We start from the raw sequence: 26532 nt of genomic DNA on the forward strand, positions 1-26532 counted from the left end.
CACGAAGGTGTAACACAACAGGGTCTTTACAATTCAGAAAACTCTGTAAAGCAACATTCACACTTTCAATAATTTTCTGCCCCCCAAATCAGAGAGTTACATTCAAATCAAACAGCAAGCATTGAATATAAAAAGAGGAACCAGCACCTGTGTAGTTTCATTTCATTTTCTTGATAAAGCTCAGTCATTACTTTAAGTTTCTGCTGAAGCTTTTGAACTTCATTTTCAAAACGCTCATTTTCAGACTGCAAGGAAGCTTGTTGACTTTGAAGGTTTTCTATACGTTCTGTCAAATTTAGAGATAATTATATTGCAACAATGCAAAATTTACAAAAATTAAAACATTTTCAATATTTTAGTACATAAAAAGTCTGTAAAAACATTTGATACTATGTTGATTTAATAATATAAGCAATAGTATGTTAATATAATTCAATAAATTATACAAATTGAGAAGCAGTATTGCTCCTTTTGATGGGAAACCAGCAACTATACTCTCTACCTGTCACGAAGTGCGGCTCTGAACGTATATCTAGCCTTTGCTCCAAATCGTACAGCTTCTTTGAAAACAATGCAGTTTTGTAATTCACAATATAAATTTTCATTTAGGGATCTTATTATTGTAACTGTTCTACTAAAGGGGTAAAATTGGTACCATCATACTCTCTTGCAGTTTCACCCACATGAGGTTTTGCCGAGTAGCCTGAAGGTATAACTTAGATTTGTCAAACTATCTTATCTTTCCAAATTTAAATAAGTCATGTTTCTTTTCCTATTTACTATTCCTATGTCTCTCCAAGAAACATAGAAAGCTTCGAGTAAGTCTGAATATGGGATAATGAATTTGGAAAACACACTAACATAAAGAGTCAGTTTAAAGGACTACCAAAAACGGAAAAATACGGTTTTACAGAGCATTTCATACCCAAGTAACAAAGCACAGCACGTTCAAACGTGATGGCTACTCTGCTGCCTGTTATCTATGAAAGCAATAGCTAGTTACAGGCTTTGATTTGAATTAAAGTGGCAGTGTTTTCATTTCATAAGGTTTAGTTCAGTATGTCCTACACAACAAAGGAAAAAAACAGAGCAAAACGCTTTTATGTTCAGTTCTCTAAATGCAGTGTTTTGGATTTTAAGAAGTATTGAGCTTGCATCTATTATAAACTAATTACAATTAAGCTACCACTTTTTAATAGATGGTTTTAAAATTTAAACGCCATTGTTTCATGTCCAGAAATTATGTAAAGAAGGTATATATTTACTAATATCACTTTGCCCATGTATTTTAAGATTCTATAACATAACAGTTATAGAATATGCCAACAGAGTACAAGAAAATTTGCAAATGGTGCTTCAGCAACTTCAATTGCTTTACCTCTAAAATCAAGTACTTAAAATAGCTTAGCAACTTAAACAGACATTTTAAAAATCAAGTACAGCTATTAATGTAAACTTAATTCATTTTTTACTGGAGTGCTTACAGCCTGTAACATCATTTTACAAAAGCAGCATCTTATTAATCTTAAAGGCAAAACAACATTTAATTACCTGTAAGTTCTCCTTTAGCTTTATTTTCATCAGACAGTTTTGAATACATTTGATCTCTTTCTGTTTCCAGAGTCTTTAAACAAGCGTTTAACTACAATAAAAATTTAAAACATGAGCATTAAGATTAAGAAACTGCATGCAAAAATATATAATTAAACATTAAAAGATGCTGAACTCTGTGACAGTTATATCTATATGCAATTAAACTTACCATAAAAATTGCATATATTCCCTCTAGTTCCCCACTTCCACCCACAAGTTTCTCAAAAATCACATACCTTTGCAGCATAGATCAATTTCTTTACAGTTCGTTTTTGCTGATCATCTGATTGACAGAATAGAGTACGTCACATAAAACGCATAAAAAGGTTTGTGATAGAGCCTACTACTATTACTTTTATAAAAAAGCAATCCCCAATGTACCATGACAGGCATAGCATATTTGGAGGAAAAAAAAAATACTGTGAGCAGGGGCCAATATGCCTATATTCTAGTGCTTTGTTTACCAATCACTCAGACTCAGAATGTTCATGTTAAAATGGAGATGCTGAATATACACTTTAAGATTTACTGGGATGTGCACTATGGTATAATCAGCAGCAGCATAAAAGAAGCTGCAGCAAGAAAAAGCAGGAAGAATGGGTCTCCCTGTGCTACTGTTTTGGGGGACCCACATCTACACCCATCTGACTCCAGTGCTACCATACTCCCTGCAACAAGTAACACCTGCATAAGAACAAGGAAGCAGAAATTAGGCTCTAAGGACCCACAGTGCTACTGCTGGGAGGAGCTTCAAGAAGAAATGAAAGCAAGGTTCCCATCTAAAAATGTTCGAGAAGCATTGCTTAATAGTAACATAGGCTAAAGTCATTCTGCAAGAGACTGAGCACTGAGTCCTTACATCGCTCTATGACAATATGTATGCTTTAGCTATATGCACGCACTGCTAATAGTAGCATAGATGTCCAAGCATCAGTTAATTGTCCAACATGAACAACACTGGGTGCATTTTGAAAATCCAACTTCTACAAAGCTTATCTTTCAACTTCCCTGGAATTTCGTTGGTTCTGTATTTCTAAAACATCTATTCTAAAACATAATATTTAAGATGGGAAAACATACAAACCGTACCTAAGTGCTCTCCATTCTCTGTTTCACCCTTTATATCCGTGTCCCAGAGATTATCTTCAGCGTCGTCATCTTCTCTTATTGCTGAACTCCAGTCTTTCATCTTCAGTATGTATTGTGTCAGTGACTAAGAAAAAGCCCCCACAAAACAGAAACAGTAAAATAAATGCCAGCAATGAAAATATAGTTACCATTACAACTACTTTTTCAGGATTTCTGTCCTTTACTTAGTTCCCTTAGTAGATTAAGTGAGCCCCATGGACAAGATTCTAGATGTCTGATAATATTTTTCTATTAAAACATATACCTGCATGTCAATAAGTGTGCCCTTGTGAAGACTTTTCAGATAGCCAAGTATGCATGCTTTTATCAGGGCTTGTGTACGCACACATGTACAGGCACTCTCAACTGCCGCGCTCCAAATTAAAAAAAAAAAAAACTCACAAATAGTCTATCAGAACTAAGACAGTTTTTCCTTATTTAATGTGCTGGCTTGAAAGGTTATCAGACTGCTCCATTGTGCTGCTAAGCAACCTTTTTCACTTAGCAGGGAACAAGACATTAGAGGATGGAGACAGCAAACAAAAACCCAAAACAGCTTAATGCATATTAAGACAAGGAGAGGTCGTTAGACTTTCTTGGAACTCAATGATTAGCATCAGTCTGAATAATTTGATTCAATGCTAGCTGTCATAATTTACCTTTACTTGACTCTCTTTATTTTTCAATACTTCTTCTATATCTGCTTTAGAAGTTTCAAACATCTTAGTTTGTTCGTTCAGTTCACTAAATCGTTCACCCCATCCTTCAGCTTCTTGTAAAAGCTAAAAAGGGAAATACCAGATTAGTGTGATAGTCTATTACAATGAAGAATCAAGGATGAATAGTACTTAAGCCTGTTACGTATATTACCTACACACAAACAGAATTTTAACTTCTCGCCCATCAGCAAGAATTAACAGAGATAGACTACAAGACAGTTAAAGAGTTGAAAAATAAGACTTCTATGTTATTGTCCCGTTGTTTTAGCTGCAATAGCTCTCCATTGTAACTAGGTTGTTAGGACATTTTTAAACATTTCTAAGAACAGTTCGGTTAATACTCCACTCAGCTAAAAAACCCTGATGTGACAATCACAATGGATATAAAGTAGTGACAATTCATGTAACAGCTACAAATGGTAGGGAATGGATGGAGAGGGGAACGCTCAGTCCCCAGTATGCACACACACTTCTGAAATTGTACCTGTGTCTTTTCAACCTAGAAGAGGTTGGTGAGGTTAAGGGAAACCAGGAAGCTTTTTAGACAGCTATTTAAATTCACGTGACTTGCAAAGCTGTATTATTTATCCTACTCTTTTCCATACTTCTTAAAGTAATTTTCTGATTTTTTTTAAAAAAGCTTCCCTGTTAATGAAAATCACAGCAACTGTATGTGATAGACATCTACTAGTTTGTAATTAACAGTGGTTAACTAAAAAGACAGGTAGATTCCAAGGTTACATTTTACAGACATCCCCTAGTAAAATCTCATTTCACAAAAATACTTTACAACAGTAAAGGGATTAGTACACTTAAGCACCAGTTCATTAAAAATAACCACTGCAACATATTAACTAATTAAACCATGCCTTCATATTGTGAGAATGAAATTGAACTGATGCAAATTTCTCTTAAGACAAAACATGCAATACAAAAACATGGGATACAGTACAAAAAATTTGTCTTAGAGTCTGTCAAAAGAGCATTGCTTAAAGTTGCACAACAGGCAACCAATTTAAAAGCAGTGAATGTACAGAAAGGAATAACCAGGTTGAGCAACAAGAACATAACAGCCAGTTATACTAAACGTAAAACCAGAAAATGGTAGTTAAACAGGGGAACTGCCATGCAAACAGAGAAGCAAGCCTGAACACTACTTAAAGATAAACTAGAAGGCATAAGACAAAAGGTATGTGACTAGAATTGGATGAACCCCACTTGGCACACAACTGCACCTTTCAAGCAGTAAAAGCCATGTATGAATTTGCAGCATCACACAAACTAGGTATTACGGATAAAACAAAAATACTCTTTTATGCTAACACTGCTCAGAAGACACACACAGGCATCTACTTTTATCATTAAATGTCATCCTTAAAGGGAAGCTAAACTTTAAGGGATTCCTTCTTCATGAAGCCAAAGAGAAAATAAATTGACATGATTTTATATACCTGTAACAATCACAATAAAGAGAAATAGCAAGGATTTGCAATAAGCTAAAGCAGTACGTATTTCTAACGCTCCTGCAAAAAAACAAAGCACAGAAAGTCTGGAGCTCATTAACAGTTCCCTTGTTCAAACTAAAAGGCCCAATCCTCTCTCTGACACATCATAAATCTGAGACAGCACATCTGTTATAATGGTTAAGCTATGATGTGCCAGAAGATTATGACCCATTAGTGCAAATGGACGGAGGAAGAAAGTACTCTAGTTTCTGTGAACAAATAACACCTTTGTTACCTTTTGAGCATAAGTGAAATTCCATCTTTAAAAAAAAAAAAGTAAGAAAGGAAAATAAAAAAAGGATATGGATATTCCAATATAGCAAACTAACTCACATGCTTACAACCACCTCGTAAAAGAGAATACAAATAAGCAAAGCAGATACTTCCTCTTCTTTCCTTATCAGGTTCCATCAGTTCTTATCAGGTTATTTATCTACTAAAAAGCATAGCGAAATACAATATACACAAATGTTCTCAAATTACTAAAAATCACAAAGCTCAATGAACAACAAAGTGTAGGAATTCATCTTAAATAACGTGGTTAAGGAACTACTATACCCGGGTTATTTTATCTAGAAGGAATGCAAAAAACCTTATTTTTATCTAGGAACCTGGCAAGTTAATTACATCCTGGGAGTTGTATTCAACTGATTTTTTTTTTCCCCTGGGTTTGCTTGATATAAAATGATTGCTTATAAAATGTAATTGTCAGCACTCAGTATTATCTACTAAGTAATTTAATACTACTTAGTATTATCTACTATTTTTTAATAAATTAAAGATTCTTTTCATACACACACAAATAATTGTATTATTTCTGTTTGAACCCAGTTTTATACCCAAGTATTAAAACTTTGTGTTACTGCTTTTCAAAAATTCATTAAATAAGTACACTGTCACATTTGAAATAAAGCACTGAGACGAGATCCTTCTTCCTCACAGAAACAAACAAAAATGATGTATAGATTAGATGAAAAAGACTGCTGAAAGAAAATAATTCTCAAGCAACTTCATCTCACAGTGATAACACCCAAATCTACTGTTTCTCCACTGAGAGCATCTAATAAAACTTTTTTTGTAGTCAAACATGTACTCCTTCTAAAATTAGAGAAAAATATAAAGTTTTACTGGTAACAGAGTTGTGCAGAACTGAAACATTCTTCCTGCAGAAAATTTTCTATTTCCAGTAACTGTTTTATTTTTTTTCCTGAATCAGTAAGTCTGATATGCACAATGTTTTGACAGAGAGGACTAATACAATCCCTAGCTAAGAGTGCTGAAAACCAACAGGCCTGTCCTTCTACCCCCACCCAATATTTACCAGGTTACTGTTCAGGTAACAAGATCACCGCTCAGTCAGGAAAATAAGCACATATCCATTAAAACAAACAACAAACTCAAAAGCTCACAAAAAACCAAAAACATTCCATGGAAAATTTAAGGTTCAGAGAGAGTATCTTTTTGTTGGAAAAAAATAGAATAACTTAATGATAAAACTAGTCATTGCACAGGACAAGTATTGTATATGCTGAACATTTAAAAATAATCAGCATTCTTTGGGATCTGGCTATGGCACTGGGGAAAATAAACAGTAATAATTTGAGAACAGTCTTTTCTGTCCCTTTGTATTACCTACCTGACTTTCCATGAATTCATCCATAGTGGTACTACAGTAAGTTTTTTACCTGCCTTTTGCATACTCTGCAACTTCTTAATTTCTTTTTTTTTTTTGGATCACGTATAGGCATTTTCTCTCTGCCTCTGTAGAGGGTCCTAGCTGTGGACTTGCTCAAATGTTTCTGCTTTCCTCTAGGTCTCAGCAAAATTCTTATTAGTCTTACATTACCATATGCTCTCTTTCTCACTGAACTCTATGCATGTTTCCCCACAAACTCTAATTATCAAATTTCTTTCAAACCAGAACTATTCTAGACAAAGTCGTTCCAACATAAAATAATTTTAAAACCATGTCCTCTTCCTCATTCCATTTACTAGAACACACAAGGGGTATTAACACACATGTTGAGGATGAGCTCCTTGGAGAAATCATATTTACATAGTATCATAAGAAAAGAGAGTACTTCTAACAATAACTAGAAAGAACCTACCTGTTTCTCACTTTCCTGGAGATGACAGTTTTCATCTACTGCATCTTGAATGGATGTCTTGAGTCTCTCTGTATTAATCTGATACACTTTTAGGGTGGACTTGGCCTAAGTGAAATAAAAAAGTCTGTTGTTTAAAGAGTATAGGTGAAGATATAAGTGGGGTCACGATGATGTTATTGGACTTATTCTTAGGTTTTTTAGCTGTGCTATATATGTATTCTCACATTTTCCCTACAATTTCAACAGTTTTTGCTGATTTAGTTTTGCAACACTGTATATCTTTGTGAAGTAAGAAGGTAAAGAAAAAACAAGGTAACTGTACTTCCCAATAAATGTCTATCACTATATGAAATTCAAAGTTGCTAAATCACATCATGCAAAAGTACTAAGCCTTACCCTTAACAGAAACAAAATTAAAACAGTAACTACATGGAAAACAGAGAAATTGCAAAGATTTGAAAACAGACACTATAAAGATTGGACATACCTCATCAACTTGTGACTGGATAGATTTTGCGTCATTCTCTAAAGACTCCACTCGCTTCTGATTTTCAGCCACCTGAAAATTATTAGTTGTCATATAGCTTCTTCCACAGATTTGACTGAAAAGGTCTAGGCAATTAATAAAGTTACTTTAATTTTCAAACTGAGAAGGTTCTACTCCCAAATCAGTAAAACAAGCTTTTCTTGAGTATTTTCCTCTATGGGTGTTATTTTTCTAATACGCTACAGGGAGCATGAGGGAAGACAAAATGGGAAATGTAGTTTTTGTGTCAAAAAACCCAAAGCGAATAGTTTGTCTTCTCCATAGAGAAGTTTTTTGTGGGATTTTTTTAAAATGAATAGTAACAAAGACAGGATTCTATTTATTCTTACCAAGTTATCATTTTCTGATTGCTTAGATTTTTCTTCTTCCAGTTCTTTTTCTAGATTCTCTATTTCTTGGTTGAGTTCCAAGTTTGACTTGTTCAGTTTTTCATGCATTCCCTAAATCGATTTGTTTTGACAGTTAACATAAAACATTTGACGTTAATTACATATGAAGATGACAAGTATGTTTTAAATATGACAGCAAAGTATGTTTAACAAATTTCACCGTATCAAGGATAAATCTCCAAGTACTCTATAGAGACTCTTGCATGTTAACAAAACTTGTAACAATTAGCTCTGTAGTATCTGAGGTGCAGAATTAAATAAATCTATTTGCTTTTTTGTTAGACAAATTCTATAGAGCTCATTAGATATCTGATTAACTTGTTTGGAAGTCTTTTACAAATATATTCTCAGTTTGGAGGATATAAACAATGAAGTGGTAATTTTTGTTTACAACTCTTCTCCAGGAGCCTATACAAATATATTTGAATTAAAATGTGTGCGAGAAAAAATACTTCATGCGTTACTATCTCCTAGAAACAGTGAAAAATTCCTTTTTATTGTCTAATATGCCATTTGCTCTATTATCAGTAATTTTTAATGCAGTTGTTACAAAAATTTCTCAATTTAAATGCCTCACTTCTACGTCATTTTCAGTAACCCAAGACAAAAATAACAATGTTCTCAATTAAAACAATTAAGTTTTGCAGGGTTTTGTTTTAGTTTTGCTGTTGTTGGGTTTGGTGTGGTGGTTTGTTTTCTTTTAATATGGGCAGCATTTTCCTGAAATACTGGCTTAAATTGTAGAAATAAAAATTTCCATTTATCTTTTTACCTCAAAAAAAGATGTATCTGTTGATTCTTTCATAACATTATCATCCTTCAGAGACAATTCTAGATCTTCAAACTGGAAAGGAAACACTTTATGTCAGAATGTATATAAAGAACTGCTTAAATAATGGCATTAATTTATGATGCTCTAGTCTGAAACATAGCCACCACCTAAACATTCACAAATGCACCTTGCTGGAAATCAGGAAAGCCTAAGTCCTAGTAGATTACCCCAGTAGCACAAACCAAAGACGTTTTTAAGTTGCTTCCAGTGAAATACATCGCATTAAGAGTTAAAGGCAGAACCCGCTAACACCTTAATTGCGCTTACAGGCACTGACAGGAAAAAGCATTTGAAGAAACACTTTTAAAATGCTTTAAACATCTTACTTTTACATAACTACTTTAAATACTTGATAAATTGGGACCATTCCTGTGACACATGTGAAAGCAAAAAGTGAGGATCATTACCTCTTTTTTGCAAAGGCTGAGTTTTTCAAGAGTTTTGCATTTTTCTTCAACTAATTCAGCAATTTTATTAGCAAGCTGTTTTTCTCTTCCTAAAAAAATGAAAGGCAGTTAAGTGCTGCAACATCCAAATAATTAAAAGGAGAAAAAAAAAAGAAGAAAAAGTCATACTCCAAAGAAACAGTATGAAAAATAAGCTTACCTACATAAAGTCGACTTCTGACCTGAAATAAAAAGAATAAATACTGAAAATGTCTGATCAATTGTACTTGTACAGTATCTGAAAACTAATCTTATAAGCTGTGGTTCCATCAGTTTAACCATGGAAGGTCTATAAATACAGGCTGCTGTTAAAAATGGGCAATTGCATCCTCTCCTCTTACCCCCTCCGTGACTTGTTTTTGCCCTGTCCTCCCACTCTAATTAAACAGAGAGAAGAGAGGAAAGGAGGTTAGTTTTCACCTGGATCACTTTTATAACACATCTCTGAATGGTCATCACATAACCATGACTGCAACACAAAGCGGTAGTGGACATGCACAGCCAAGAGTAGGCAAGGGGAGGGAGGGGGAAGCTCCACATGCTAGCTCAGACTTAACTTCCTATGAGGAAAAAAACCCCACACATTGTAATACATAACAGTTAGAGTTGCAGTAAGGGTACAACTTGATGGGCATCCTGCCCAGATGCAATTCAGTGGGAAGTGCCAAATCGGCAACTGCCATGCAGAGTCTAGTCCCAGAATCAAAATCTAACAAACTGTGGGACAAAATCCGTCACAAACAGCCTGGACAAGACATGCAGAACTTGGCTGAACCCACAAAAACTTTACAACACAGCATTCCTCTCAAGGCTGGGCCTGGATCATGTTTCTTACACACAATGGGTCCCTCAGATTTTCCCCGTTTCCTCCTCATTTAAAGACATGGGATGGACAAGGAGTCCATAATAGAAAAGAGGAAGTCATAAGCATGATGGGGGGATCCTATCATCCCCCCAAAACCCAACATCAAACCCCATTACTTTTGAGTAAGTAACCATTAATTCTTCAAAGAGGAGTCAGTGCAGTCCTAAGTATGGATGACTGAAAAAGCTATTAGTAGAACTTCTGCCTTAGTGACATATGCAGGAGGAAAACAATACTAGAACATCTCTTTCATACCACCTAAAGGGATGCTGCTAGAAAACAGAAGCAACAACCCAAATTATAGATACATTACAGATACCTTTACAGACAATCTGAATCACTGCTACAGAATAAGATGGCAATTTTCCAGATCTAAATTGATGTCAGAACCCTAAAAATGCATCTGGTCATATCCAAAAAACTAAACCACTATGCAACATATCTTCAAACGTGAGTGTCATTATACCTAGCACCAAAATCACATTCTGTCTATTTAAAAGTATGCAAAAACTAGGGAGAATTTTAGAATACTGAATTATGGACACTGACCTCATTTCATTAGTAGGGAGAGTATGGCAGGCAGCTGTTATTACTCAGATCCTTACTTACAATAGAAGCAACCTTTACCTCAAAAATATAATCTGATTTGTGTGTTAAAAGGTTTCAGTACTACATTTCTCAAAGTCATCAGCTTAGCGCTCACAAACAGCACACAGTAAAATTGCTTCAGTGTTCCAATAAACAGAATCAAGGTCACTGTCCAAAGAATTTTAAAATGTCTCCCTTGATGGGAATTCATCTGGATTGCTTTTGCTTACAATTACCTTGAAAGACCTGAGCTGGTCTGGCTACAGACAGGGTAGTCACAGAGATATCTATACGCACAGCAATACATACAGCCTAGGGAAAACCTCCATATGCCGTGAAAATAATTTAATGGCTGACTTTGAAAGTCTGGTGTAGAAATTAAAAAGAGAAGGAAAACGGAACCCTTACTACAGTAAGTTTCATTGCATTTCCTCTAATACCAACAGTCACTCAGTACATGTCCAAACACTTACTATCTTCACAGACTACTTCCGAATTTGTCTTTTCGGGATTCTAAAGTCAATCACAACAGATTCGAAACTCTGAAGCATTACCTATCTTGAACAGAATAACAATTTCAATTCAAACCATTAACGCACTCTACATATCTGCATGTAATTTGAACACTTACTGATTGATAACTTCTATACAGGAACAAGAGAACAGTAAAGGCTCCAACAATGCCAGCACAAATCACTATTTCCCATGGGAAACCATACAGATCAGGACCAGGTCTCATATCTTCAGGCAGTGAAGCCACAGCCTGAAAAATAAAGTAAAAAGCTTCAACTAAAGGAAAAGCGGTTAATATTTTCAACAGAAATAGACGTTACACGTTGACTTGGTTTACTCTTAAGGCTTGTACATCTGGTTTTTTCCAAAACTCAGAGAAAGAAGATAGAAGCAGCCTTTGGTTTTTAAATTGTACATCTACTAAGCGAAGAAAAAAAAATAAGATAAAAGTTACAGCAAGATATGATGATGACTAGGTAAAGCGCTGAAAAGTTTTCCTTCTGAACCTGCCAATTAAGGCAAATTCTGCTTTGAGTTGTCTACACATTTCACTGTTAGAAGAATCAATACTGATAAGTCTCTTATGATTTACTGGTAGATTTGTTTGTTAGAGAAACCTGCTTCATGCTAAAATAACATACTGAACACAGCCAATGATTTAACACGTTTTAAATGCTTAAATACACTCACGTTTTATTTGTAAACGGATACCACTATTTTCTCAAGGATATAACCCGCTTAATGTAGCTCACATTTACTACATGTGACCTGTGTTTAACAAAGTGTTACTGTACCGTAAAGCCTGAACCTCGATTTCTTTAATAAAACAGCCAGAATACCCCCACCGCAAGCCAAGAGGGGTGTGCGTGTGTGTGAAACCGGGGGGTAGGGGATTCGCTTCACTGCTCTGGCTTTCTGAGACCTCCGTTATTCCCGAAGAAACGGCCAGCCCCGACGGGCCCCCCGCCCCCTCGACCACGCCCGCCCCCAGCCGCGCAGCTCTCCGCCGGCTGCCGGGACCCCCCCCCCGCGCCCGCACACACCGGCCAAGCAGAGCCCGCCCCTACGCCTCAGCCCTGCGCTCCGGTGCGGGGCCGTTTCTCTCAGGCCCGAGCCCCTCGCCACCACCCGGCACCGCCGCTTCCCCCAAGGCCCACGCGCTGACGCGCAAGACCCCGACCCTCGCGGGGGTCTGCCAGAGCCGGCCCCGCGGTTGGCGGGGGGGGAGGCAGGTCCCGCACTCACCCTGCGCGCCCCTTCCAAGGCCAGCCCGCCGTAGCGCTGCGCGCTCTCCCGCAGGCCCAGCCAGAAGCTGGCGGCGGCGACGTCCAAAGCATTCCCGCGGCCGGCGGCCGCCATCTTACCGCGGCGGCGCGAGGCCCACCGCCGCGCGGCCCCTTCCGCCGCTCCGCTTGACAACCGGCCTGTACCACTGCCGCGGCCGGGGGGTGGGGGGGTGAAGGAGGAAAAAACCACTGCTGCCGCAGGAAGGGGGGAACAACGCGGGCACAGGTGGGAGCCTGAAGGGGGCGGCAGGCTGTACCACTGCTCCACGCCACTGCAGGGGGGGACGGAGCGGGAGATACCACTGCCAGGAAGGTGAGAGCACGACGGTGACAGCGGGGCCCGGGCCTCAGCGGGGCCGCCGCGGCGCCTCCAGAGGCGGCCCCGAGGGGCAGACGTGCCTCAGGGCTGTCCTCTCCTCGCCCTCCAAGCCTGGGGGGCGGCCGGCAGAGCCGTAGGTCCCCGGGCCCTCTCCCCACAGAAAGAGAGGCGGGAAGGACCGACAGCTCCCTTCAGCCTACGCCACCGCCTCACCGGCCTCCGGTACTGACGTGTCCCCGGAACCTACTCCTGTTCCTCCGCAAAGTCGCCGGTCAGGGAAACTCACCTCCCCGTCGGCGTCCGCCGTCTCCATCCGTGCCCCTGAGAAGGTCTTTAGAAAAATAAAACCGTCTGGGCTGGATCGGTGGGGCAGGGCCCGGCTCCAGGGCCCGGGGTTCCCTCACGGGCAGCCGGGGCGGACATTTGCCCGGCGGGGGCGGGGAGGGCGGCAGGTGGACCTTGCGCAAGGCGTTGGGTTGGTGCCCCGGCGGGCCGCCGCGTTACGACGTCGTTTAAACTCAATTTCTTCTGCTAAGTAAGTTTGTCAACAATGAATCGTACTAGGGCTGCTGGTACACACATAGAGTCATAGAATCGTCTAGTAGGTTGTAAGGGACCTTTGAGATCATCGAGTCCAACCATCAACCTAACACTGACAAAAACCACCACCAAACCATGTCCCTCAGCACCACATCTTACATGTCTTTTAAATACCTCCAAGGATGGCGATTCCACCACTTCCCTGGGCAGCCTGTTCCAATGCTTAATAACCCTTTTTCTCAGTGAAGAAATTTTTCCTAGTATCCAATCTAAACCTCCCCTGGTGTACCTTTAGGCCATTTTCTCTTGTCCTGTTGCTTGTTACTTGGGAGAAGAGACCGACCCCCACCTCACTACAACCTCCTTTCAGGTAGTCATAGAGAGCATTAAGGTCTCCCCTCAGCGTCCTTTTCTCCAGGCTGAACAACCCCAGTTCCCTCAGGTGCTCCTCATAAGACTTGTTCTCCAGACCCCTCACCAGCTTCATTCCCCTTCTCTGGACTCACTCCAGAATCTTAATGCCTTTCTTGTAGTGAGGGGCCCAAAACTGGACACAGTATTTGAGGTGGGGCCTCACCAGTGCCGAGTACAGGGGGAATGGAAGGGAAGATGCGAGACAGTAGCGGCGATGCCACACAGCAGTAGCTTCTCATTCATTGTGACTATTTTGGGGGTTTTTTTGTTCTTTTTTCTTCATTTTTTTACATGTACTTAATTTTCACAATGCAAGGTGAGTGACTTGCCTGTGAAGCTGGTACCACCTAAGAGACCGTGGTAGGTGGAAGTGGCTTTTTTAGCTGTGTCAAACAATACAAGGATGAGTTTGGCCATAGCAGTGACCTATCAATGAGCATTGAAATCCAGTCTGGTTTGTGAGGGAAAAAAAAAACACAAAACAACAAAGCCAGAGCCCTTCAGTTTTCATCTCAGGCTGCAATTTAGCCAGAATCTTTGTAAGCGCACTGGAAATCAGGAACAAATGTATATGGTTCTTAAACTTAGGTTACCCAATCTAAGCAAAGTTAAAGTACTAAAATTAATGAAGTTTACCATATACCACTTTACCTGTTATTACACTTCTGTTTACAGGGGACAGTGCAACACCATCTATCTTTTCTCATATTTCCTCTGGCAGCATTGTTTCTGGTGCAGTTATGTCCAATAAGGTCCCCATTCACTCTGTCCCTACATTTTGATATTTAAGACATCCCTATAGCAATCATAATCCCATTTTGTATTTTAGATACTTGCTTAGAAAAGTATTTTTAATGCAATTATGAATTATGGGAATCTTTGGGAATCAAAACTTTGAAATTACTTTTTAAAAACAATGGAAGTATTCTGGTTGTTTCACTCATCCTAATCCAAATTTTCTAAGTGCAAGCAAATGTGATCAGTACTATCACGGGAACTAGAGGGAGCTATGGGTTTCATAAAAAAAAAAACAAAAACAACCAACACAAAAAAACCCAAAACCAAAAAAAAAACCCCAAATGCTGATGTTTTGACCGCTGAAGTGTTTCCTGGCTGTTCTGTAAAAAACCGCACCACACTAAGTTCATTAGGTTCTGCAGTGCAAACAATAGAGGCAGATGAACAGCAGCTAACCTGACATTTTCTTGTTCTATATCTCATTTAGCATCACATACCCCCAGAAGCAAGGGGACTACAGGGGGTTTATTTAAAAGGTCTTTTTTTCTTTCTTTCTTTTTTTAAGAGCTTGATTGCAGAACATAACCAGTAACTGGATTAATTTTGCACTAATGTCAACAATATTTCACATAAGGAATTCTTACCTTTTTGATAATGCTTGTCACTGCTGAAAATACAGATTTTATCGATTCCCTGATCTCAAGGGCATTCAAGCACAGAAGTATCTGATATATCCAGCCTCCTTGTGGTTAGTTCATAAGGAAACAAAAAAGATTTTACGTTACAATTGTCAACTTAATATAATTCCAAATAAATTCTTTTAAGATTGCAAATTTGTTTTCCTTAAAATTAAGAAGCTTAACGCATACCATTACTTGGAACATAGTTCTGGATGGCATCTGAGAAAGGCTTTGTGACGTCCAGTGGAGAGTCAACTGCTGAACTGTCCGTTTTTTCTTCAGAACGCACTGAAGGAATCGCTATTGCTTTTGAATGTTGATCACTGTCACGTTCACTGTCTACAGCTGCATTCATTTCATGTTCCTTCTCTGGTGTTTCTTCTAGTAGCTTTCTTCTGCCTATTCCTGCAAATAATTGTGAAGGGAAATCATGCTTATTTTCAGAAGATTCAGCTTATACATACCCACAGAGTTTTATAAGATATTAACCTCTACAGAGATTTTGATATTTTTATTTTCCTCAGCTTAAAGCCAAACACTAGCGTGCTGCATTACAGTGAAACTGCGTTACAGATTTATGATTTAAGAAATACTTGTTCAAATAACGGTCTTAGAGTTTGGAGGATAGAGCTTTAAGTAAAACTGGTGTTGTAGTAAAGTAGTTAAAATCAGTGTTCAGGAAAAAATGTGCTTGGTTTTGATAGTCAGACAATAGATTCCCTGTTCAGGATTAGTAGGTCTCCTTCTTATATGCAAATACAAGAGGGGAAAGCTTTACGGAAAGAACAATTAAAAATACCATGTAGGATTAAAGATTAACAACTTCCCACAAGATAACAAACTTCACGTGAAATACAAGAAACCACAGGCATGTTCATGCAGAAGTATTACTGAAGGCACCTAGCTGCCTCAATTTCAGTGACCTGGAGTAAATTTTCCTGAAGCCAATAAAATACCGCTTTCAAAAAACCCCACAGCTTGCTTGCCCATGTAGGAAAAAAAAAATAATTTACAAATCGATTAATGTTTTAATTCTGTGCTTCAAACCAGTACTGGCGAAAGATACACATCGCAAATAATGCAATATTCAAAAGTCAGAAAGAATAACTAGCTCTTAAACTGTTACCATTATCATAAATTCAGTATCATAAATCAGTCACTAACTACTATGAGTTAGGCTCGCTACCTCTTGATTTTAAATCACCAGAAGGAGACAGTGTAGTATCTGTTGTATTCTCTTCCTCAAACAAAGCATATTTTGTTCTTGCTAAATCACTGTTAGTGAAACATTACTCCAGTACCTTTAGCTGCAGTTTGGGCTGCACACTTAATTGTTATAGCAGACAAAAGCTCTGGCAGCTGTAGAACAACATTCCTTTTTTCCATACATTTTTCCTGCCCCATGTCGAAATTGTGCCCCTTTTGTGGCAGATGCAATCATTGGTTTCCTCTGCATAACATTGTTTTTATATGAGGAAGCTGTAATTTCATTATGAATCTTCTCAAGTTGCTGGTACAGCTGCATCAGTTTGCTTCCCTCAGAGATACTCTCAGGGTTGCTTAACGTCTTGTTTTGACATTAAATAAAATTGTTGGAATGTAATCAATGGTTTTGGTAAATCTGAGTGTTTATCATACAATATTTGCCTGGTTTTGCTTGGTTCTGGGGACATGAATGCTGTCTGCCCTATTGTGATTTTATCAATTTTCTTGTTTTCATTGTATTCTGCAGCAGTATTTTTTCCAAAATGCCAAGCTGTCCTTCCTCAAATTTATCTTGCATGATTTCATAATTTTCTGGACTTTCTACAGATTTAGTAGTATCTTTTTCTTGTTCAGATTCCTTTTCTCTTAACTCCATCTCATTCTTCTGTGCAGTATTTAATTCTACTAGTCCTAGTGTCCATCCCTGTTTTCATTTGGGTTTATTTTTGACAAAACGTGTATCCTCAGACTTTTTTTTTTCCTACAGGCTTAATTGTTAGTTTTACCAAATATATTTGCAAAGAACCCGGATGGTATGATAAAAATACTGCCTTTCTGTTAGAATATAATTTTTATTATTTATATTTCTGGACTTTGACTCTCTGATTTTCAGATTTTTTTTTTTCTTTCCCTCTCCTATCTTGTTTTAGTATATCAGCAATTAATTTTTCAGTATTATCCATTCTTTCAGTTACAGCAGTATCTTCTTTTTCAACGTATACTTTATCAGCCAGGTTTCTCAGTAATGCCAGGTTGCAGGATTTAATCAATCTGGTTTTTTTTAATAGCAGCCCGGCTTTATATTTTTAGGGTTTTGGGAGACACTAAGTAATGTTTTCTGTTTGTTTGTTTGTTTTCTTTAAAAATTGTCTTCTATTTTATAGGGCTGCTAGGGTAAAAGTTCATGTTCAGTCAGACTAATATCACATAACTGATTTTATTGTTACTAAGTTTTCTGTATAATTTTTTTTTTACTTGGATGCTGAAGACTTTGCCATTACTGTTCCTTTTGAAGTTGTGTTTGATGGTGCCTTCCAAAACTCAAGAGTCATTGTCTATATTTTTGTATCTTGCACTGTCATAACAGCTTGAATGGATGGGCCTAAATCTGATGATACAGAATAATCTTTCCTTTGTATCCCATGTGGTTTTTATATTTCTTTTTAAGATCTGGATTAAGACTGCCCTCTAACCCATTTTCTGGTACCAGAAGCTCATGTTTGGAACATGAATTTTCCAGTGTTATTTCTGCTTCACCTTTCTGATGAGGTTGCACATTCATAGGAATTTGTTCAGTTTGTAGCTTCTCTCTTGGCAGGCTATCTGCAAGATCATCAAGTGTTGTCGTATCTTTTACTAATCTGCAAGATTTTGTTGGTTTTCTTTTCCCTCCACTGCCCTGTTTGTTATGTTGCACTACCAGCTGAAAAGAAAGATCATTCTCTTTGGAGGTATCTGCATTACTGTTATCTGATTTGTTGTGTTTAACCTTCTGATTTGAGGTGCCTTCAGTTTCTTTTCCCCATAGTATTTTACCAAGGCTTCCACTGAGGCCGTTTTCATCATGGAAGCTTAGTTGTTCTATTCTCAGCAAGCAGTTTTTACCTGCCGTTCTGAAACTCCATGTGTCCTCCAAGTGGCCAGTTTCTTCTGAAGTTTTGGTACCTGTTAAACTGAAGCCACTAGATGAGGGGTGAGGAGAGAAAGGTTGGCCTGGAGTCACTTCTTGTGACTCCTCAGATTTCTGATCCTGTTCATCATTAAAAATATCCTGACTGAAATCTTTGATGTTTTCATAAAACCCCACTGCATCATTTTTATTCTCTGGTTTGTGAATTTTCTCTTTTACATTACCATCCATTTTAAACTGGCTTTTCAATGCTGAATTTTGTTCTGTATCACAGCATTCAACTGGTTTGCCTCTCTCGGGTGTTTCCAGAGTAAGACTTGGCTCACTGGCACATTGGGTCTTCCTGATGCCCAGGTGATTATCTGCAGTTCCTGGTAGTTCCTGACTTTTGCTACTCTTAGAAACATGTTCTTCAGCACTGGAATAACTAAATAAGGGTACATACTGTCTTTGAGATACTTCAGGTTGTTCTAGTGTTTCGACAGGTAAAATTTGTGATGCATCACTATCATCAACTAATTTGACAAAATGTTTTGCTTGTTCATTACTGTGTTCATTATTTTGCACAGCTAGTGAGGAAAACAGATTGCCTTTTTGGATTGCACCCTCATCTTTTTCAGACAGCTCCTCACTAACTCTCTGATTTGCTTGTACTTTTATTGCTCTGTTATTATTTCCTTGTAATATTTCATCATCATTTTCAGTTTGAGAGGTTTCTTCACTAAAAAGCACATCACCTTGCACACTTTGCACTTGCTCTTCTTCGGCTGTTGAACTCTGAAACTTCAGCATGTCTGCAAAATGACTAAAAGTGAAGAAATGGATCTGTTCTTCAGCTATGTCAGGCTTTTCTTCTGTGTTTCTTGTGTCTGAGGGATCACAAGTCTGAGGTGGGGTAGGAGAAGAAGAAATCTGATCTGGTGCAATTGATTCATGTCCCTGTTGGTTATCATATGTGTCCGTATTATAATTGATAAAGCTATTATAGATACTTGTATACCAACCTGACTGGCCATGTTTGCTTTCTGAGTCCTTATTTCTCTTTTTAGCTTCAGTGTTTTTCAGCAGTTGGCTTTCCGAGACCAAGCTTTGTTCTGAACTGTAAGGTTCAACTGGCTTTTCTTTGTCACCTCTTAGTATATCAAAAGATGTTTCTGTGTTATTTGAGGTGCTTTTGTTGTCACTAAGAGTACGCATACTTGCTGGTGTCTCCCCAGGATTTGGCATGTTACTGTTTGAATCTGTTATTTCTTGTCCATAAATCTCTTCATCTGCCACTGCTTTAACTGTCTCCTTTGATTCTTTGTCCATGTGTGATTCTTTCTGGTCTAAAGTCTGCACCTCTTCATTCTTATTTGCTTCATCCTCTGTTTCTCTGCTTGGCTGGTCTTCCATAACAATTGTATCTTTCTCAGCATGGCCAAAATTAAGAACATTAGTTAAACCCAAATTAAACCAACTCGATTTGGATTCTTGGCTTTCAGTCTTTTCTTCTTCTGTCAGTAATTCTGTGGCTGCTGTTTCCTGTTCATTATTGGAATGTCCAGGCACACCAGAAACATCATGGATTTGTGGATCATTTTTTTCTGATGCCAAACCAACATCCACATTCTCTTTACCAAAGTACAGAAAGTCCGTCAGTCCACCTTGAAACCAAGCAGATGCTGGGGGTTCTTGTTCTTCCTTCTCATTTGGCTCCTGTAGGTCATTTTCAGCAGTTACCACCATTTTTCTGCCTCGGTATGTATTTTCTTCTAAAGATTCAGTAATGGCTTTTAAGGGCTCTTCATTGTTGTTACTTCCTGTGCTGAACCATCCTGCAATCCAACTAGACTGAGTTGGAATGGCTTCTAGTGGGACATTGTTTTGCATTTCTGGCTCTTCGGTATCATCTTTTCTGTTCTCATTTTTTCTAACCAACTTTTCAGTTGCAGACTCCTCCTGAGTGGGAGATTCCTTGGAATCATTTTCAGAAATCGATTCAACTCTTTCTTCCTTTTGCATGGAGTCTCCTGTATGTTTTAAGAGTTCGTCTTCATGCAGCTTTGATTCTGCATCAAGTGATGAGTATTCACTGTCTTTGTTGTAATCATGTAATGTGCTGTCTTCAGTTTCAAAAGTGTACTTGTCTCCATGAAGACAAAGGAAATCAGTTTCCTAAAAGAACAATATTAATTTTTAAAATGTTTTCATGTGTAATTTTCTACAGCACTGTAGAAATACATACATATACAGCAATATATCTTTATTCTCTTTTTGTGTTGTTATATGTGTAAATAACTTTACACAAAGGACTGTGAGTAATTATATTCTTCCTAATGTTTCTATATCTTTTATTAGATAAAAATTATTTTAGAGGACAATACACACAAATGGAGCAATAATGAAAAAAGCATGTTTTGAATGATTTGAAATAAAATGTGCATCCACAGTTGAATTTCTAACTGGATATTAAATTTTTCAATTGCTGTCAACTACGTTGGAAAATCTGGTGATGCTGGTTTACCTTGGTGAGCACTTCAACTTCTTCTGCGATAAAAACTTCCTCAACCTTCACAGCATCTTTTGGGAAATATCCAAAATCCTTTCCTTTCTGTAAAAAATATAAAAGGAATGAGAGCATTTAAGCTTCAGTGATAAGTACATTAGGTGCTTGCATCATATACGCTAGAAAAGTATGAATGAACAAGAAGCTTATAGGACTTCCCCCTACCCCCTTCATTTTGTTTGGTCAAAAGATTGGTTTACTTTTCCTTCACAAAAGTATTCCATTTGCTATTTCAGAAAGCAAATGGAAGCATATTACTCAATGCCGTTATTTTCTGTATTATTTTTATGAACGTGTGTTTGTGCAGAACCATACCAGTGGCCTTAACACTGCTTCAAATGAAGACAGTGTTGTGTGCACAGATGGTCTCAGCCAGCTCCTACTAAAATTGTCTGCAAATTTTCCATTAATTCAAGTGGGACAAAAGTCGTGCCTTAATTACCACTGACCCATAAGTTACAAGAAAAGTAGGATATGAAATTCAGGTGTGAGGCCAGCTGCAGCTGAAGAGGAAATGACAATGAAGATGGCAACACTACAGAAAATAAGTTGATGATAATACTCAAAAGAATCAAAGTAAGGGTCAGTCTGACAAGAAGCCGACCAGTAGCTTTACATCAAACCATTGTACATAGCCTTTAATGGAGGAATACACCTTGGAAAGCAAGGAAGAGTGAGGTACCTGCAAAGATACTCTCAGATGAAAAAAGGAAGAGAGAATTTCACTGTTAAATGAGAAATGTGACAGATCATTTACAAACAGAAAAGTTTACCAATATGTTCTGGTTTTGAAGCACTCACACGGTTTTACTAGCAGTTGGATTTGGATCAATGCATCTATTCCTTCTTAGCTATAACATAACTACCTGGCTGTTCTAGCTACATTGTCAATTGTTCCAAATCATTAAATATGCATGATAACTTCTCTGGGAACTTTCCTTGAGCACCAAACCGTGAAGTCAGGTCCCAGTATTGGATCGCTGATTAAGCAACTGTAAAACCTTCTTACTCACAGACCTGTAGGTAGGTACCTGACCTGATAGACCTGAATGGGAACCAGATGAAATCATTATAGCCAAATGATTAGATGAAGGAGACAGAAAACTTGGGATTCATAGAATCATAGAATGGTTGGAATTGGAAAGGACCTTTAAAGATCATCTAGTTCCAAACTCCCTGCCATGGGCAGGGACACCTCACACTAGACCAGGTTACTGAAAGCCCCATCCAACCTGGCCTTGAACACTTCCAGGGATGGGGCATCCACAACTTCTCCGGGCAACCCGTTCCAGTGTCTCAGCACCCTCACAGTAAAGAATTTCCTCCTAATGTCTAATTTAAATCTCCCCTCTTTCAGTTTAAAGCCATTACTCCTTGCCCTTTCGCTCCACTCCCTGATAAAGAGTCCCTCCCTGTCTCTCCTGTAGGCCCCCTTTAGGTAATTAGGTACATAAAGGCTGCTATAAGGTCTCCCTGGAGCCTTCTCTTCTCTGGGCTGAACAACCCCAACTTTCTCAGCCTGTCTTCATAGGAGAGGTGCTCCAGCCCTCGGATCATCTTCATGGCCCTCCTCTGGATTTGCTCCAACAGATCCATGTCCTTCTTCTGTTGGGGCCCCCAGAGCTGGATGCAGTACTCCGGGTGAGGTCTCACAAGAATGGAGTAGAGGGGCAGAATCACCTTCCTTGACCTGCTGGCCATGCTTCTTTTGATGCAGCCCAGGATGTGGTTGGCTTTCTGGGCTGCGAGCGCACGTTGCTGGCTCATGTTGAGCTTCTCATCAACCCCCAAGTCCTTCTCCTCAGGGCTGCTCTCAATCCATTCTCCACCCAGTCTGTGTTTGTGCTTGGGATTGCCCCGACCCATGTGCAGGACCTTACACTTGGCCTTGTTGAATTTCATAGGGTTCTCACAGGCCCACCTGTCAAGCGTGTCAATGTCCCTCTGGATGGCATCCCTTCCCTCCAGCATGTTGACCACGCCACACAGCTTGGTGTTGTTGGCAAACTTGTGAGGGTGCACTCAATCCCAAAATCATGTTGCCAACAAAGATGTTAAACAGCACCAGGCCCAGTACCAACCCCTGAGGAACGCCACTCATGGTGGTGACCACTTGGTGGACATTGAGCCATTGACAGCAACACTTTGAGTGCGGCCATCCAGACAATTTCTTATCCACTGAGCGGTCCATCCATCAAATCCATGTCTTTCCAATTTAGAGACAAGAATGTCATGCAGAACAGTGTCAAATGCCTTTCACAAGTCCAGACAGATGATGTAAGTTGCTCTTCCCTTATTCACCAACGCTGTAAGCTGTCATAGAAGGCCACCAAATTGTCAGGCACAATTTGCCCTTCATGAAGCCTTGTTGGCTGTCACCAATCACCTCCTTATTTTCCATGTGCCTTATCAGAGTTTCCAGGAGAATCTGCTCCATGATCTTGCCAGGCACGGAGGTGAGACTGACAGCCCGCTAGTTCCCTGGGTCTTCCTTTTTTCCCCCCCTTTGAAAAATGGGGGTTATGTTTCCCCTTTTCCAGTTGGTGGTAACTTTGCCAGACTTCCCTGACTTCTAAAATATGATGGATAGTGGCTTGGCAACTTCATCCACCAGTTCCCTCAGGACCTGCAAATGAATCTCATAAGGTCCCATGGACTTGAGAACCTTCAGGTTCCTTAGATGGTCTTGAACCTTGTCTTCTCCTACAGTGGAGTTCCTCATTCTCCCAGGGGCCTTTGCCTTCTGTGACTTGGGTGGTGTGGCTAGAGCCCTTGCCGGTGAAGTCGCTGGGTACCTCAGCCTTGTCCATGTCCCAGGTGACCAGGTCTCCTGTTTCCTTCTGGAGAGGGCCCACATTTTCCCTAGTCTTACTTTTGTCACTGACTTACCTATAGAAGTTTTTCTTGTTGCCCTTGATGTCCTTGGCCAGATTTAATTCTATCATCAGGGCTTTAGCTTGCCTAATCTGATCCCTGGCTGCTCAGACAATTTCTCTGTATTCCTCCTCCTTGCTTCCACCCTCTGTAGGCTTCCTTTTTCTGTTCTTTTTCTGGATTCGCATCTTGGCTTTGTTTCTCCGTGAGTGATCTTTGCCAAGATTTGATTTTCCCTTTCTATATAAAGATAATACCAATGACCCATCTCCCAAATACTGTATTGATCCATGACTGGTTAATATTACAAAAGAGATGGAAGATCCCCAGAAGCAAGCAGACTGCAGTTATGCTCTTACAATACTATCCAAAGTATTTATGGGGAAAGTCTTTCAGATTGAAGTACTTACACTTCCTGTCCACAAATTTTCATTTTTCCTTGAAAGTTTGGAGTATACCATTATCTCTTCCCCTGTTTTGAAGTTAAGATACCGGCAGTCAGGCCCTAAGTAGTCTGTAGTGGCTTGAACTCTGCTCATTGCCGCTGGAATAGTATGTAGAAAGAAAGAAACAAGTAAGTAGAGCAGCCTTTTCGTCTGAAGTCAGACAGGTTATTGAAGAAGTCTAATATATATAAATACATTAAAACGTGTTGTTAATGCATCAATACGTGGTTTATTATGATACTAATCCATTTATATCATCAAGTGGAAAACAATTAATGCAAAAAGCAGCCCTGTTTTCTTTCCCATTTGCTACAGACATCATGGAGAAAAGGTCTTGTTCTATATGGGCATTTTCCTTATTCAGCAAAATTTTCAATGCTGAAATATGTGTGGAGTATTAGCAAGTTCAGCTACTGAAGCCAGATCTAAACAGCTAAAAAATATTTCCCAGGCATTTTTATAATCGTATATTTTAGAAATTCTAAGTTAGATCTAGTAATTATTTTGTCCTCTATTTTGAATACACTTATTTTATGAATAGGTAAGTTTAAACCTTAAACACATTGCCAAAAACAGTTTCCAATTCAGTTTGAATTACTTTAAATTCTCTTTGGCGCCCCCGCCCCCGTCTTCCCACAGAAACCACTACTGATGTGCTCTGGTCAGTTTGGAGCCCATTCCACAAAGACAGACATCTCTGAGCACCCAGAGCCCACTGAAGTCGGTACGGCTCCGTAGGAAAGTAAAGATCCATCAGCAGAGGAAATTTAAGGTCTCTTCCACTTCAGAGCAAGCTGTCCACATTGAAAGTGCAACAGTTAAGGCTGCCAAACCGATGGAGACAGCTTAGAAACAACTTCAACTACATACGATTACGACAGGTTTCACAAAGGTAATCAGTGGATAATAAATGAGGCATTATTTATCACTGCCCGCATGTGATTCAGTGGCTCTGCCTCCTGCAGAGCTATAAACTCCCCAGGAACTCCATAATTAGGTACTGCTCTTACTTCATGGTAAAGAAGAAAAAAATAAGTAAAAAGGATATATTAACATTGGCTTTTGTAAGAAGGATTTTTTAAAAAAAAAAACAACCAAACAGTTTGCTTACAGCAGAAAAATGAATTTTGCAGAATAGGCTGTGAATGTACTGTAAAGACAAGAGATACAGTCTTCTTTCTCAGTTTATAGCCCACCATTTTTATTTTTTTTAAAGCTGCTTTATACTGCCTGTTTTGAGGAAACCTGAGAAAAACTAGCTATTCGAGAGTATTTTTACTGAACTTTGATCTTTCTATACTTACACAACACAATCCAGCAAGTATTTTTTTTTCTCTTCTTCTTTGAAATATTTAAGCCTAATGCTCATAAACTTAGTATATTTACAACAAACATTTTCTGTGACTACTCATTTTCAGTCTGTTTCATTGCTAATTTCCCCATTATGATTCGTAATAGCTGCACATACACCACAGACTCCTTTTGAAAAAAAACCAAAAACTTCTTTACTTACTCTCACATTCCCGATCACCACACTTCTTCCATTCTGAAAGTACCTTTGTAGTCTGCAGACTTCTTAAAAATGAAATTACTAACAGCAAAATTCTCTGATCCAAGATCCTTGACATTTTAGATTAAATCTAGAATGCACTAAAACTGCGGAAACTGCGGAAGCTGCATCAATGTGTGGTTCGCAAGGTCTACGTTGTTTTTCTTCGCCTAACAAAACATTGCAAATAAACTTATAAACCTGTTTTCCTTCTCTCATCTGCTTAAACAGAAGTACACTATCCTAACCTGCTAACAATTTGCAAAGTCAGGTGTTCTGATTATACACATACGTTTAATAATTAACTATGTTCTGATAGCTAGACTGAGGTTTTGAATACAAAGAAACTAGTTCTGGTCACATCACAATTTAGCCTCTATCAGATAGGTTCTTCCTACTGAGTTTGTGGAAGATTGTGTTAGGGGAAATTCAACAAGAGCTGTATTAGAATTTTTTCTGGATTATGAATGCACTTTTAATATACATCTTCCATTTGATTTTAAGATGGACTATCAATTTTAGGCTTATATTGATTTGCATGGTTGCTAATACAGCTGCTGACGATTTTCTAGCTTTTTTTTTTTGTTTGATACACTGTATTTTGTGTACACTGTTATGTTTTAGATTAGGATTTAGATAGGTGGTCATTGGGAACGTGGAACAGAAATTTTTTCCCACGTACTCTTTTGGAGTTTTCTCATGCACTACATATGCCAAGCACAATCCTTTAGCATAGGGAATGCTTACTCAACTCCAACATCTTTTAAAGGTGCTTGGCAGTTTTCAGACT

The 26532-nt window shown here is 38.7% G+C and overlaps 1 protein-coding gene across 13 annotated transcripts in view; it reads right to left on the minus strand.

The window, feature by feature from the left end:
- Nucleotides 1-26010, minus strand: part of MIA2 (MIA SH3 domain ER export factor 2) — a 44976-nt gene extending 18966 nt beyond the window's left edge. For 4 of the 13 annotated variants that reach the window (XR_008466025.1, XR_008466024.1, XR_008466023.1 and 1 more), the window contains exons 1-18: nucleotides 25707-26007; nucleotides 24158-24291; nucleotides 20832-20918; nucleotides 18301-20482; nucleotides 15400-15615; nucleotides 15175-15272; nucleotides 11352-11483; nucleotides 9428-9449; nucleotides 9229-9317; nucleotides 8762-8833; nucleotides 7930-8040; nucleotides 7541-7612; nucleotides 7054-7158; nucleotides 3381-3503; nucleotides 2683-2806; nucleotides 1830-1876; nucleotides 1552-1642; nucleotides 148-286 (exon numbers count right to left, since the gene is read on the minus strand). Coding sequence is in view for 9 of the 13 variants with exons in the window: in XM_054199241.1 (XP_054055216.1) it covers nucleotides 148-286; nucleotides 1552-1642; nucleotides 1830-1876; nucleotides 2683-2806; nucleotides 3381-3503; nucleotides 7054-7158; nucleotides 7541-7612; nucleotides 7930-8040; nucleotides 8762-8833; nucleotides 9229-9317; nucleotides 9428-9449; nucleotides 11352-11483; nucleotides 15175-15272; nucleotides 15400-15615; nucleotides 18301-20482; nucleotides 20832-20918; nucleotides 24158-24291; nucleotides 25707-25821 (3959 nt within the window). In the remaining 4 variants the exon portion in view is untranslated. Of the gene's footprint in view, nucleotides 1-147; nucleotides 287-1551; nucleotides 1643-1829; nucleotides 1877-2682; nucleotides 2807-3380; nucleotides 3504-7053; nucleotides 7159-7540; nucleotides 7613-7929; nucleotides 8041-8761; nucleotides 8834-9228; nucleotides 9318-9427; nucleotides 9450-11351; nucleotides 11484-12478; nucleotides 13058-13124; nucleotides 14794-15174; nucleotides 15273-15399; nucleotides 15616-16511; nucleotides 17775-18300; nucleotides 20483-20831; nucleotides 20919-24157; nucleotides 24292-25706 lie in introns of those variants that run through there. The other 9 variants (XR_008466026.1, XM_054199243.1, XM_054199244.1 and 6 more) reach the window with 9 other exon arrangements.
- Nucleotides 26011-26532: the final 522 nt, after the last annotated feature.

Source organism: Rissa tridactyla, chromosome 4, assembly GCF_028500815.1.
Source record: "Rissa tridactyla isolate bRisTri1 chromosome 4, bRisTri1.patW.cur.20221130, whole genome shotgun sequence".
NCBI lineage: Eukaryota > Metazoa > Chordata > Aves > Charadriiformes > Laridae > Rissa > Rissa tridactyla.